This window comes from Astyanax mexicanus, chromosome 5 (genome assembly GCF_023375975.1).
Source record: "Astyanax mexicanus isolate ESR-SI-001 chromosome 5, AstMex3_surface, whole genome shotgun sequence".
In the NCBI taxonomy this organism is placed as follows: Eukaryota; Metazoa; Chordata; class Actinopteri; order Characiformes; family Acestrorhamphidae; genus Astyanax; species Astyanax mexicanus.
Window position 1 is genome coordinate 6,054,935 of NC_064412.1, and position 15,831 is coordinate 6,070,765.

The following is a 15,831-nucleotide window of genomic DNA, read 5'->3' on the forward strand; positions in this document are numbered from 1 at the left end:
TGTGTTCTCTTACTGCAGTGTATCACAGAGGTGAGTGCACCCCTTACATTTCTGCAGATATTTAAATATATCTCTTCATGGGAAAACACTAACAAAATGACACTTAAACACAAAGAAAAGTAGTTGTGTGCAACTTACTTAAACAGTAGGGATGTGACGAGACACTAATATCACGAGACGAGACATGATACTGGGTTCCTGAGAACGAGACGAGAAGAGATTTAAAAATAACATTTCAAAGAAAACGTCAAAAATTAAAAATAGCTTTAAAATTTGAGTTTTATTTGACAAAATCATATAACGCAAACTTAACAGACTGGTTTCTCTCACACATTGATTTTATAAGAAATAGAAAATAAGAATAAGAATAAAAAATAAAAATAAAACTTATATAATGCATACAATAAGTGCAAACCATAACCAGTCATATTAAGACTATGCTTGAAGTGAAACAGAGACAGAACATGTTTTTAAATACAGTACAGAGCTGAGGGATTAGTACGCCTGCCTATGAAACAGTAACGTGTAGGATTTACTTACAGTATTTATATATGGTTTGTGTCTTGTTGGTCACTCTGTTACTGTTTATTGTTTCCACTGGAGCCAAAATGCAGCCAGACATACAACTTAAAAGTAGCAGAAGCATCTTCTATACAAATACCTGAATTTTCCTCTTCTGCTGAGAGCTGCTCTCACTGCTCAGCCACCACACTCACTGCTATCACTACTGGGTTGCCAGATCCCTCTTAAAAAGTCCACACTAAACTGTTTTTTTCCTGCGAGACAGGTTTAAGCTTGACGAGAAATATCGTCACGTTTTAATCTCACCCCTATATAACAGTGTAAATTTGTTCTTCCCTTAAAATAACTCAATATACAGCCATTAATGTCTAAACCATCTTAGTACACCTCTAAGAGACTAAACACCTAAATGTCCAAATTAAGCATTGCTCGTCATTTTCCCTCCAAAATGTCATGTGACTCGTTAGTGTTACTAGGTCTCAGGTGTGCATAGTAAGCAGGTGTGTTCAGTTTTGTAGTACTCTCGCACTCTTCCAACATGGCACCTCATGGCAAAGAACTCTCTGAGGATCTTAAAAGACGAATTGTTGTGCTACATGACGATGGCCAAGACCCTGAAACTGAGCTGCAGTACAGTGGCTTCTTTTTTTTTTTTTTTTTAGTGTCAAAGTTTCATTTTTTCAGTGTTGTCCCATGAAAATATATACTTTAATATCTGCAGAAATGTAAGTGGGGGGAGACTTACTTTTGTGATACACTGAATATGATTGTCAGCAATCTGCTTCTATCTTCTGTAGTCACTGAACTTTCCACTCCAATGTTGGCACTTGCAGGACTCTGAGCTCCAGGACCTGAGGGAGACCATTGACGGCTTAAAATCCAAAAACACGGAGGCTCAGGACATCATCCACGGAGCTCTCAACAACCCTGATCTAGCACCCAAAGGTCTGAGCCTTTCAGTTTAAACACAGATCTTTAACTAACATTAAAATGTTGGTTATTAACTGAAAATTTTGGAATTTAGACCCTCATCATTTATACTACAGTTTTACACAGATATAGATGAATATCTCTGATACTTAATCTCCCTGCTTTTCGTTCCAGAGCTACAAATCAACAGGCAGAACTCGTCTGAGAGCATATCCAGCATGAACAGCATCACTAGCCATTCCAGCCTGGGCAGCCTGAAGGAACAGGACACCAAGAAGAAGAAGAAGAAGAGCTGGGTAAGAACTACTGCCTATTTCTTTTTCTATCAGACATGTAAACTAATGGAATGGTTTACTATATAACTATATATATATTAATACACCTCATTATGAGGGTCCTTAACTTATTGATTTTAATAGGCCAATTTTAAAATCGTGAAAATATTCATTCTTAATTCATTTTTTTTCCTTATCAATTTGTCAGTAGTGTAATGTGTGTACAAAAAAGGTGTTTTTCATTTTTGCTTTTTGCCATACTGATTTTTTTCAGTATGACTAAATATAAAAAGCACTTTTTAAATGTTAATTTTATTTATTAAAATAAATATTTGCCCAGTATCTTTCTTATTATTGAATCATTAATACTGATCCTAACTGAGGCGAGTGAGACCTGCAGTTCTTTACATGTTGTTCTGGGTTCTTTTGTATATTACTTCACCTCCTGGATGAGTTGTTCATACCCTTTTGGAGTAATTTTGTTCGGTCGGCCGGTCACTCCTGGCAAGGTTCACCAGTGTTCCATGTTTTCTTCTCCATTAGTGAATAGTAGTGAATCGCTGTGGTTCTCTGGAGTCCCAAAGCTTTAGAAATTACTTTATAATATTTTCCAGACTGATAGATGATCAATTACTTTGTTTTCTCGTCAGTTTTAGAATTTCTTCAGATCAGATCGGTGTATAATTTGTTGGTTATTGAGATCTTTTATCTGCTTTATGTTGTCAGACAGGTTCTATTTAAGTGATTTCTTGATTCTACAGGTCTGGCAGTAATCAGCTCTGGTTGTGGGTATTAGTGAAATTTAACTTAGGGGGCAAACACTTTTTCACAAAGGGATAGATTGGTTTGGATAGTTTTTTTTTCCTTTAATAAATAAAATCATCATTTAAAAAAGTGCTTTTTATATTTAGTCAGGTTTTATTTGTCTGATATTAAAGTTTGTTTGATAATCTAAAAAAATGTAAGTATGACAAAAAAATTAAAACAAAAGAAATCTGTAGGGGGGCAAATACTTTTTCACGTCACTGTATATGTTATTACTATTTAGGGTTATTTCTCTATATGTACTCAACTAAGTCCTTTAGCTTATGACATACTTGCTGTGAGTGAGATAACAATTAAAAACAACACCAAACCTGTCACTGTTGGCTTAACTGCCCAATATATTTATTTAATATATATATATATTTGTATATTTAACCCTCCTGTTATATTTATTTGTCAGGAACAGCAGTGGTGATCATGATCATATTGACCCGGTGCATGTTTAACTATCCAAAAGAAACCAGAACAATCCTAAAAAGCAGTGTTAATATTTTATTACTAACTTCATTGCTAATTATTCTATCAATATTTAGTGCAGTCGTGTTCCTTACCTCTAACAGGTAATGATTCAATTAGGATAATTCACTCGTTTTTCATAAAAAATATATGTTCAAACTTTTTTTTTTTATGTTTCACTACTTTATTACTTTTGAAACACATATAAAACATATACAACACAATACATTAGTATACCATTTAAACTTAACATTGTCATTTTGTTTTAGATTTGTTGTGCAGGTGGTGACTGCAAATATGGGAGATTTAATATTGATTTTATATATTATGTGTATACAACACTAATTAAGGCAAGTAGAAAAGCTTCATACTAAAACAAAATCGTATTTTACTTTTACTTATTTTTCCTAGATCTTCAAACTTTAAAACGGGTCAATTTGACCCGTAACATAACAGGAGGGTTAATATAAAAATATATATTAAAAAGTGCTCTTTTACCGGCTCCTCTCTTTCTTTCCCTCTTCCTCACTCTCTGTGTGTAAGTCTGCTGTTGCTTGCTGGTAATTGTGTAATTGGGAACTGCATTAAGCCTAGGTCTCCTCTCTTTCCCCTTTCTCTCCTTTTAAGGTGTATGAGGTGAGTGCCTTTCCCACCCCTCTCATCCTAAAAATAAATATTATATTATCTTCCTTATGATCCTTTATTCCCTAATAAAACCCCACCCTCCATAGATTTAAAACAAATCATAAAACAACACTGATTAATCATAATCATACTCACTTGCGTGTCATTTCCTGTTTCCCACTCAACAATCTATATGACTATATGACTATATGACCATTTTAAAACTTCAATATTAAGTTTTTTTGGTGTCTTACAAAAAGTTATTGGTTTAACATTGTCAGTGCAAATCAGTGCAGTGTGTGTGTGTTTCTGTTCATTTGTGCATAATAATAATAGTGACATATTTTGACTGAGGATGTACCAAAAATGGGGAAAAAAGCACATTAAAAAAGGACATTAAACAATAAATCATTCGTTTTTTTTTTTGTTTTTTTTTTAATAATAATAATAATCAGCTCATAAAAAAGTCACATTGCCGTGTTTATTCTAGTATTAGAATTTATTTTCAGCAATCACAGACACACAGTCCACCATCCCCTCCTCTGCCTCCTCATTTTTACACTCTGCTCATAGAATTTATACAAAATAAAGCAAAAGTATCCATATTTATCTTAAAGAACAGATCTGCACATGCTTGGTATTTTCGAGTTTACGCAGTGCCTCAAATCTCCCATCATTAATACAAGATCTTGGGGACAAATTGATGGACCAAAAATAAATAATTACTTACTATTACTATTGTTTATATATTTTGTATTATAAATTATTATTTATTACCTATTAATATTCAATTAAAAATTAGCTGAGAAATTACTTAACCATTTACCAATTACTTAACCGTTCACCTAAGTACTGTTATTTGTGATTATTTAATTATTAATTAGAAATAATGCCCAAAACATTTTTTAGATCAGGGGATTGTGGAGGAAAAAACGCTTATTTTACTGTTTACAACGTAATTTCATATTTGTCCCTTAATTGTTTTCATGTCTTTAATATTAATCTACAATGTAGAAAACAAATTAAATAAAGAAAAACAATTAATGAGAAGTTGTGTCCTCAACTGTTGTCATTTGTTTAATATTAATCTACAATGTAGAAAACCAATTAAATAAAGAAATAAAGAAAAACATTAAGTGAGAAGGTGTGTCTTCAACTGTTTTTATGTCTTTAATATTAATATACAATGTAGAAAATAAATTAAATAAAGAAATAAAGAAAAACATTAAGTGAGAATTTGTCTTCAACTCTTTTTATATATTTAATATTAATCTACAATGTAGAAAACAAATTAAATAAAGAAAAACAATTAATGAGAAGTTGTGTCCTCAACTGTTGTCATTTGTTTAATATTAATCTACAATGTAGAAAACTAATTAAATAAAGAAATAAAGAAACAATAAAAATGAAAAGTTATGTCCTTAACCGTTTTTATTTATTTAATATTAATCTACAATGTAGAAAATAAATTAAAGAAAAAAATAAAGGAAAAACATTGAAAGCAATTTGCCAAAAATTCATTTTGCTGTATCTTTGTCTGCTCAGAACGTTTTTAAAAGGCGCCTTTTTTTTTTGTTTGTTCCTGTCTCACCGCACCATTAAACCACATTTCCAGCATTTTGTTCTTCTCTTATCAAACTTCTTATTTTCCGTCAAGGTTCTCAGTGAATCTCAGCCAATTACATTCCCAGCAGCTGCCTGGTGCAGTTTGGGTTCAGCCTTGTGCTCCTCTGAGCCTCTGCTTATAAAGTCTAATGTGCCGCACTGAATATGGAGATCAGAATTTCAAAAGCTGTCCTTCACGACTTCACGATTTATGTATGAGAACTTTCATCTCATCACAATTTCCTGACATGCTTACTTATCACAGACATTATAGCATTTATTCATCTTCTCTTTTAACTTCCACTCTGATGGCTCTGCTTTGTTTCTGTTGTCTGTCTGTCTGTGTTTGTTTGTCGGTAGTGTTAGTCATGCGTCTACAGTATGAGTGTGTATCGAGTGATGGTAACCCGTCCTCTTTGTCTGTTCTCTTTAGCTGAGGAGTTCCTTTAACAGGGCGTTCAGTAAGAAAGGCTCCAAGTCGTATGCAGATATCGAGGAAATTGCCACTCCAGAGTCCTCAGCCCCCTCCTCCCCTAAAATCCACCATAATGTGAATGACCAGCCCTCCTCCTTAATAGACCCCACATCTGTCTCCTTATCTGGGTAAGTTAGCCATTATTTTAAATAAAATCATTTAAAAGTACACTTCCTGGCCAAAAAGGAGTCTCCCATTGGATAATCTATCAATCAATCAATCTTTACAGCTCTGAAAATCTAATTGTAGAAAAAGTTTCTAAATCAGTTTCTATGATTTAGCTATTTATACGTATATGTTTGAGCAAAATGAACATTATTGTTTTATTTTATAAAAATATGGTTATTTAGAGCATTTATTTGCAGAAAATGAGAAATGGCTGAATTAAAAAAAAAGATGCAGAGCTTTCATTCCTCAAATAATGCAAAGAAAACAAGTTCATATTCATAAAGTTTTGAGAGTTCTGAAATCAATATTTGGTGGAATAACCCTGTTTTTTAATTAGTTTTCATGCATCTTGGCATGTTCTCCTCCACCAGTCTTACACACTGCTTTTGGATAACTTTATACCACTCCTGGTGCAAAACTATGCATAGTTTAAAAATGATTGAATAGAATAAGAATAAGAACATTTAATAAGAAATTAGAAATAATAAGGAACCAAATAGTAAAAAAAAGGAAATTCTAAAAAGACCATAAAAAAGACAACAAAAAGTGGAAAATTAAAAATATATAAAATGAAATGAAGATGATAATAGTTAAAGTACATGAAAGCATCAGAATAAAAAAAAATAAATGAATAAATAAATAAATAAAAATAAATAAAACCATTAAAAAAAGAGATAAATTTATTCAAAGAACATTTCTATAAGTGTATGTTTAATCCAGCTTTGTACATTTAATTAAAAATGTTTTTTTTTTTATTATTCTTTTTGCGTCTCAGACTGAATGAGGACAGTGAGGGAGCGGAGAATGATGAGAACATGGTGTCTGAGCTGCGCTCAGAGCTCTGGGAGAAAGAACGCAAGCTCACAGACATCAGACTAGAGGCTCTTAGCTCCGCCCACCAACTGGAGCAGCTCCAGGAAGCTATGAGTAAAATGCAGGTGAGTAAAGTGAGTCACACCTGTGCACACTCACTGACCTGCACACTGAATCTAATGTACCATCAGATCAGATCTCCTTATTAATTACTTTCTATATAAGGATATTTTTACATCTGTAAGTCTATAATAAATTGAACTCTCTCCTGCAGATGACTGTAGAGAACCTGAAGGCAGAGAACGACCAGCTGAAGACAGGCGGTCCCTCCAGACCTCCAAGCTCCACCTCCCAGTCCTCAGGGCTGGGCTCATTGGGAACCTCTTCACCACGGCAGTCCGTCGCCTCTCTTAGCAAGGCGTTCAGTATGGGGGCAAGCGAAAGCATTAACACAGGTGAGGCTCCGCCCACATTTAAACACCTTCACATACAACTCTGGACAAAATTAAGAGACCACTTCAGTTTCTGAATCAGTTTCTCTGATTTTACTATTTATAGGTTTATGTTTGAGTAAAATGAACATTGTTGTTTTATTCTATAAACTACAGACAACATTTCTCCCAAATTCCAAATAAAAATATTGTAATGTAGAGCATTTATTTGAGAAAACGAAAAAATGAGAAGTGGCTGAAATAACAATGAAGATGCAAAGATGCAGAGCTTTCAAATTTTAAATAATACAAAGAAAACAAGTTCATATTCATAAAGTTTTAAGAGTTCAGAAATCAATATTCAGTGGAATAACCCTGGGTATCACAGTTTTCATGCATCTTGGCATCATGTTCTCCTCCACCAGTCTTACACACTGCTTTTGTATAACTTTATGCCTTTACTCCTGGTGCAAAAATTTAAGCAGGTCAGTTTTGTTTTCATGGCTTGTGATCATCCATCTTCCTCTTGATTATATTTTAGTTTTTCAATTTTGTAAAATAAAAAAAAAAAACTCATCATTTTTAATTAGTCTCTTATTTTTTCCTTATTGTATTTGCTGCACATTAGTGCAGGTTAAAGTTGTCACAGTATCAAAAGCAGAAAAAAAACACTTAATCAAAAATGATGAATCACTCACTAAAAACTCCTTAAAACATGATGTTTCAGCCCATGCCATATAGAAAAGTTATAAAAAAGTTATATCTGTCTAAGGCCTTGAAGCATGAGGCATATGTGATATTTTTAATTAAATAAAAGTCTATTTTTGCTAGAGAGGGAGTAATGTACCGTTTAAATTTTTTTTAATAAAAAAAAATTCCAGTACTAGAAAGTAATACCATAATTTGGACAGATCAATTTTTTACTATGTAGTTAATGTGCCTGTTTATTATACTGTAATGCAGGCAGTAAATGTAATGTCCATACAGATCTAGCTTATTTAAGTAAAATATTGAAAGCAGTAATAGTTGAGAATTTAATTGTTAAACTGCAATATGCATTAAACATAATGCTAAATAATATACATTTTTTATTTTATACCAGTTTTACACTGTAAATGTTACAAAACAATATATATATATATATATATATATATATATATATATATATATATATATATATATATATATATATATATATATATTATATTGTGTTTTTTGACTGAATAACATCAAGCTTTACATGTGAAGCTGTTTCATTATTGTGAGGATTATGGTGATGATTATACTGGTACTTATACTGTATGTTGAATAACAGTGTCTCCAGAGTGTCTTGTGTCTTGATTTTCTTCAAGCAGCTGAATTTACTAATTAAAACAGAGTTCTGCAAGGTTTAGGAAGTTTAGTGCTCAAACTTACAAGCAGAAAAAAACTGTACTGACATAATTGTACAGAGCACCATTACATAGCAAATATTGTGGAACGTGATTGTGAACATATTTGGAGATAATCATTCAGAATATTTTCTAAACAATATACATCTGTAAGTTTCTAAATGCTTTTTTGTTTGTTTTGTACAGATGTTTTTCATAGTCCCGCCTCCACCCTGCAGAAGGATGAGAGCCTGGTCAGAGTGGTCATCCGCATTCCCAACCAGCAGGTCTTTAAGGATGTGTGTATCCCTTTTTCTTCTTTCTCTTCTCTCTTTTTATTTTGTACACATGATCTTTATCTACAAAATCTAACCCTCTCCCTCTTTTATACAGGAGGTGAAACAGCTGGAGTTCTTCATTGGTGCGATTAAGCTCAGTGGAAAGACTGATTGGTCCACGCTTGATGCAGCCATCTCTCAGACGTTCAAAGTGGGTTTTAGAGCTAGAATCACAAAAATGAATACTTCATTTCAAAATCATTACTTTTCTGAATACAGATCAAATATTTAAGGTCCTACAAATGTTTTATTTTTTTACGGTTATCTAGTTTGTGACAGTTGTTGAGCCCTCAAAGTTTTAGAATATAAATAACTTATTTTACTGCAGAGAAAAGTTATTTTTTATCTTCTACACTTGTGGCCAATATACAGGCCGAGGTCTATTTGCTGTAATTAACAGGGTCATAAAAAACCTGGAAAAATCATGGAACTTAAAAATAGCAATTTCCAAACCTGGTTATGATTTGGAAAAATCTAATTTCCCAAAAAGTTTTTGAAAAAGTCATATAAATTTGCTCTACAAATCTTTGTGTTTCAGTTTGTCTATGGAGAAAATCTATTTTTATTTTTTTAAATAAATACATCATCTCCGAGTTAATTCAGTAATTTAGCCCTAAATAATTGAGCTCTCAGGATCCGACACACATTATGTGTCAACATTTTTATCTAATTTATTTCAGACCTACTATAATCAATTTTAATTATAGTTTTCGTTGATTTTTGGTATTATTTTCCATGTCTGCACTGATGTTTTAAAATTTCAAAATAAAACATTTGCCTTTAGGTCATGGAAAAGTCATGAAAAAAAATCATGGAAATGTATTGGTTAAAACGTGTATAAACCATAGACTGTATATAAGTATGGCGAGCACAACAGGGGTTAAAAAGTGAAGCCACTACGTCTCTTACGCCAATTTTAACCCCGCCTATTTCCATTCAACTGAATGAGAAAATTACACATCCAGGATTTTTCTTTCTTTTTGGAAGTTGGGTTCTGTACATTCTGCAAGCCTCCCTCCTGTGTTAATAACCCCCAGTGTTTTTCTTTACAGTTAAAAAGTTTTATAGGAGTTATTCCGTGATATTTAAAGGGATGTGGCGATGTGGTGATTGACAGCTGAGGGCAAGTTGATTGGCGGGTCACCACTGTGGCTCAGTCGCGGAGCTCACAGTCGGATCTTTCTGACATTCGGGTTTTACTGTTAAAAATGACAGAATTTCTGAAGTAAAGCAGTGGCTTGTTCAGCAGTTAACTGTTGTAACAGACCCTCAGGGAAAGTGGATAAGTGGATAATTTCGCTCCATCAATTCATTAGTATTCATACTTTGTTCTTCTCCCTAATTTTAGTAGTATCTAGGTTAGGTTTTTAACCTAGCATTAGCTACTTAATGCTAGCTAACTAGTTAACTAGGTTAGCCAACTCAGGTTAGCTAAGTTAAGTTGCTTGTTTGGTGAAAATGATGGTGAACCGCTAACAGTAATCGAGGGGAAGGGGCGGGGTTTGAGCAGTCACACGGCCCCGCCTCCCACCTCCGCCGTGCAAGATGGCAGCTTCCATTTGGGCCATATTTTGGATTTAAAACGCCATAATGAGAGTGAATGGGGTCATCTTGTCTATACTTGTATACAGTCTATGGTATGAACCATGATTCTGTTAATGTTCCAATAAGTTCTGTACAATTCTCTCATTTATCTGAAAGAGAATCCTCACAGCACTTTCTCTGTGTCTCTACAGGACTACATGTTAGTGGTGGACCCGAGCTCCAGCCTGGGTCTGTCTCAGGACTCCATCTACAGCTATAGCCTCAGTCACCTCAAGAGGGTGCTGGGGTCTCAGCCACCCGAAACCCCACCAGTACGCTGCCTCACCAAGAGCTCCACCTGCATCAGCGTGGCCCTCAAAGGTCAGCGGGGTTGAGATGTTGCCTGTTCAAATCTGAGTGTTGTGCACATTTCTCTGAGTCTTCATGAAAAAGGAAGGATGTCTTTCTCAGTGTTTTAAAGAATCATCTGATGTTCTTATTGTATGGTAGAACTTTATATAGTTATAAAGTTATACAGCGCACATTCTGATAATTTGGGATAAATATTCTGTACTCTCTTACACAAAATGTATAGAAAAATTTCATAAAATAATTTGACACCTTTCAGAGGTACAGGTGCATCTCAAAAAATCTGAATATCATTGAAATTCACTGTGAATTTCACTGATTGGTGGAAACTTCACACTAGACCTCAAGCAGCTTGGACTGTGCGTCTCTTAATCCCTTAATTTTAAAGTAAAAACACAATTTTCTAATAGTTAGTGATTTCTGCTAACAATTTCTGCTAACTAGAACGTGTTCTGAATGTTACAGTTAACAGTCTTTAAGGCCCTGTTTTAGCAATCTATAGGCGAGCTATCAATTGTGCACCATGCAGTTTAATTTAGGGTGTGTCACTGTCTCTTTGCTTTCGTAACGATGGGAAAAGTACATCTTAAAGATATATTCTAGAGATGGAAAGATCAGTCTGCTATATATCAATATTGACAAACTGGGAGAAGAGAAAGGCGAACTGTCTGAGCTCATTGGAATGCAACATAGTCTATTTATATTGATATAAACTATATTGTCTCATCTTAAATCACGTATGAAAATACTGTATATTGATAATTCTTTAATACTTAATACATATCACCCGACCCTAATATGAGTTCACTTTTTGAACTGAATTACTGAAATAAATTAACTTTTTAATGATATTCTGATTTTTGTAAGATGCATTTATACTTAACCCTGGGCCAAAATTCAGTAAAGTCCATTGTGATTCAAATCAGACAAAATAAGCTATTTTTGCACTGAAAGTAGCTGTTTTAGACAAATGTAACTGTTTTTACAGGATCCCACTGTGAAGGTGCCACATTGTGATCCCATGCTTCCTGTTACTTTATGTTTGTACAGCTGTTTTAGTGTTTTATTGGAGTGAACACCAACACCTTCGCGGCTCACAGTGATGCTCACAGTGCTGTTATACTCAGAGTTTACTGAAACCTAAATCTAAAAAATCTAAAAAAAAAAAACCTATATATTTATATATAGGAAATTATATAGGTATAGTCAGTTTTATAGACCCTTAAATTAAACCCTGTGGGACTTCATAAAATATGCTTAACTTTTATCTAATTATTCATAGTGGTTTTTGCAGTATGTCTAATACCAAGAATAATAATCATATAGGGTTCAAAAGCTTCAACTCTCCTGAAAATATATATTTTTTTCTGGCTGCTGTGATGTTATAGAAAGAGCCCTTATAGAAATCCCCAAATGTATTAGTGCTTTTTATTTTTAAATATGTCATTCAGAAGTAGGGGTGGTCGATATGGCAATAAAATATTAAGTTATTACTCTGTTATTACTTGTTAAATTTTGTGATAATGATATACTTGTCAATATGTCAAAACTGAAAAATGTTTGATTCATTCCAAGAATATACTACTGCAGCAACATATATGTTCACATTTTATCTATCATAAATATGATAGTTTCAAACATTTAGTAGACACAAAGTCAAAATTAATGTAATATAACAAAATTATTAATGTAAATAAATATACAGAAATTGCCCTTTATAGTAAATTATTTATAGTAAATTGCAAAACAAATAGAAAGTAGACGTTTTTTTAAGACACAATGTCTCGTTCTTTACAATATAGACTTTCTTATTGTTTCAAAAATTATGATTATGTTATTGTGTATGATATGATATAATAAATGGCACACTCCTGTTCAGAACACTGAACAAATTAATGTGTATTATCTTTAAAAGCATAAAAAAATTAAATAAGTTAGGAAATTACCCTGATATTAAATTATAATGTAATTACATGTGTATAATTTATATGGTAGAGATGAAAAACTCAAAACACAAAGTTCTCTCTTACAACAAGTCATGCCCTTCCCCTCCCCCCAGCTCCTCCAGCTCCTCCCCCCTTTTCTTTATTACTGTAGGAGTGATATGTGACACTTTGTTCTGGGGGTGATGTACACACACTCCTCAGAGCTCACTCTGGGGGTTATTTTGAGAGCAGACTGTCTGCACTGAGGCCAGTTTATAGAGACCATGTGAGGCCACACATCTCCCAGAGTCGCTGAGATAAATGCAAGCAGATGGCGAGTGTCGTCCGCTCGCTCTGTGGTGTCACCATTTCTAATTATCCACAGTGTGGCCAAACATTTAAACAGCTGATTTTCTCAGTTATCCAGTTATCTCAGTTTTTTTCTGGTCACAACAGATAAACCAACTCGGATTACTTATATCCCCAAAAGCAGTACTGCTTTTTATTTAAAAGAAAATTCATTCAGAAGAAGGGGTGGACAGTATGGCAATTAAATATAATGTTATTAGTCTGTTATTAATTATAACATTACATTACATTACTTTTAGTGTATCCAAAGTGACTTACAACTAATGAAGTACATTATCAATAGAGGACATAGAAGTTTAAGACAAAAAAACAAATGTAGACAGGGCCAAAGGGGAATAATGGAATAGAGCTCTGTCTTTAGGAGTTTATTAAAGATAGCGAGAGATTCTCCTGATCTGGTAGTGGAAGGTAGTTAGTTAGAGGTGTTAGGAGAGTAAGTGCTCTTTGAAGAGCTCTGTCTTTAGGAGTTTATTAAAGATAGCGAGAGATTCTCCTGATCTGGTAGTAGAAGGTAGTTAGTTAGAGGTCTTTGAAGAGCTCTGTCTTCAGTTAATCATTTTTCCGATATTGATATTCTTGGCAATATGACAAAACAATAAAAACAGATAAGCCAGCTATGATTACCTGACCTAATTCATTTTATATGTTCTAAGACCTACATTGTATTTCCACAGTTATTTCTTAAGTTGGACAATATATCAATGTTTTATTGTATAGTAATAAATGTTCTTATCTTATTGTCAATAAGCATATTGAGGATAATATCTTTAGTGCTTAAAGAACAGCCACCCCGCTGTACAGTACACCCTCTTTTACTCAATGCGTTTTCTTTATTTTCATGACTATTTACATTGTAGATTCTCACTGAAGCATCAAAACTATGAATGAACACATGTTCACATGTTATGTACTTTACAAAAAAAAAAAAAAGGTGAAATAAGTGAAAACATGTTTTATATTCTAGTTTCTTCAAAATAGCCACCCTTTGCTCTGATTACTGCTTTGCTCACTCTTGGCATCATTCTCTCAATGAGCTTCAAGGGGTGGCCACCTGAAATGTTTTTCCAACAGTCTTGAAGGAAGGAGTTCCCAGAGGTGTTTATTAGCACTTGTTGCCCCTTTGCCTTCTTCACTCTGTGCTCCAGCTCACCCCAAACCATCTGGATTGGGTTCAGGTCCGGTGACTGTGGAGGTTCAGCTCATTTTTTGTTGAGTACATAAAACTCCACATGTGTTCATTCATAGTTTTGATGCTTCAGTGAGAATCTACAATGTAATAGTCATGAAAATAAAGAAAAGCCCATTGAATGTCAACTGTATTTTACTGTATTTTATTACAGAGAGAGTAAAAAATACTGTTTAATTGGATGATGTGCAGCAAAACTGTATTAAAGCTGTAATCTTTAATGTGTAATGTCCACTCCTGTCCTCACACTGCTGTCTCCCCCTCTGTACCGGTGCAGGTCTGAAGGAGAAGTGTGTGGACAGTGTGGTGTTTGAGACGCTCATCCCGAAGCCCATGATTCAGCACTACATCAGCCTGCTGCTGAAACACCGCCGCCTGATACTGTCGGGACCCAGCGGCACAGGGAAGACCTACCTCGCCTCCCGCCTCACTGAGTACCTGGTGGAACGCAGCGCTCGAGAGGTCACCCCCGCCATCGCAGTCACCTTCAACATGCACCGCCAGTCCTGCAAGGTGAGCTGCGTAAATACAGCGATACACAGACAGGAATGACCAGGAGCTTTTCAGCGAAGGCTAATAGTAGAGTAAATTATTATAGAATGTCACTACTAACAATGTGTAATAATTAACACAATCTTTAATGTTCTAGAGATCTGTTAAAATGATCATGTTAAAATCAAATTTATTTTTATTTACCTGTTTACGTGGTTATTTATTTTGCAAAGCTTGTATTTTTAAGGCACAAAATTGCAGCTAAATCTATTATTAAAGTCAAATTACTAAAAAAATTGTTTGGTCAATGTAATTTAATGAAATGTATTTTTGGAATTACCAACGCCTTATATAAATCAGGTACTGTTCCAATATGTGAACATAAACATTAAAAACCATGTCTGTTAAGACAGTTTGTATTATATAGTGATCATGTTTGCCAGAATGCATTACAAAACATTATGCTAACATCATGTTAGCATTAGACACGTTTATGGTCCATGGGTTTAGTTAATTTGCTTAATCTTCTTTACTTTTGGTTATATTTTGAAGAGCAATATATAAAGGAACACATAATGTATCATGTAGTGACTTAAAAGTGTTAAACAAACCAAAATACTCTGTGAAGAAGCATTTAGGTGCTCTTACCTGGGGAGCTGTTAACTTGTAGTTTCTGAGGCTGGTAACTATGAGCTGATGAACTTCTTATCCTGTACAACAGAGGAAACTCTTGCTCTTTCTTTCCTTTGGCGTTCCTGATGAGCGCCAGTTTCATCATAACTTTTTTGATGGTCTTTGGTCTTTGTGACTGCACTTTCAAACTTTCAAAGTTCTTGAAATGTTTTAGATTAACTGACCTTCATTTCTTAAAGTACTTAATTATTTACTTAGTTGAGTAGTTCTTGACATAATCTGGATTAGAACATTACTCAAATATTCACTATTCACTGTATACCTGTAACTCTACCTCTTCACTACTTTACTTTAACTGATGCTCTCAAACACTTTATTAAGAGGCAAGAAATTCAAGTAATTAACTCTTGATGAGTTCAGCACAGCTGTTAACTGAAAGCCTGAATTCCAGGTGACTCTACCTAATGAAGCTGACTGAGAAAATCCAGCAGAGACGTGCAA

The 15,831-nt window shown here is 34.0% G+C and overlaps 1 protein-coding gene across 5 annotated transcripts in view; it reads left to right on the top strand.

Annotated features, from left to right (window-relative positions):
* nav1b (neuron navigator 1b) overlaps window positions 1-15,831 on the top strand; it is a 191,464-nt gene that overhangs the window by 164,854 nt on the left and 10,779 nt on the right. For all 5 annotated transcript variants that reach the window (XM_049479436.1, XM_049479437.1, XM_049479438.1 and 2 more), the window contains 9 exons: window positions 1,356-1,467; window positions 1,627-1,748; window positions 5,671-5,840; window positions 6,656-6,818; window positions 6,968-7,148; window positions 8,702-8,793; window positions 8,888-8,983; window positions 10,569-10,737; window positions 14,483-14,718. In XM_049479436.1, the coding sequence (XP_049335393.1) occupies window positions 1,356-1,467; window positions 1,627-1,748; window positions 5,671-5,840; window positions 6,656-6,818; window positions 6,968-7,148; window positions 8,702-8,793; window positions 8,888-8,983; window positions 10,569-10,737; window positions 14,483-14,718 (1,341 nt within the window). The remainder of the gene's footprint in view (window positions 1-1,355; window positions 1,468-1,626; window positions 1,749-5,670; window positions 5,841-6,655; window positions 6,819-6,967; window positions 7,149-8,701; window positions 8,794-8,887; window positions 8,984-10,568; window positions 10,738-14,482; window positions 14,719-15,831) is intronic.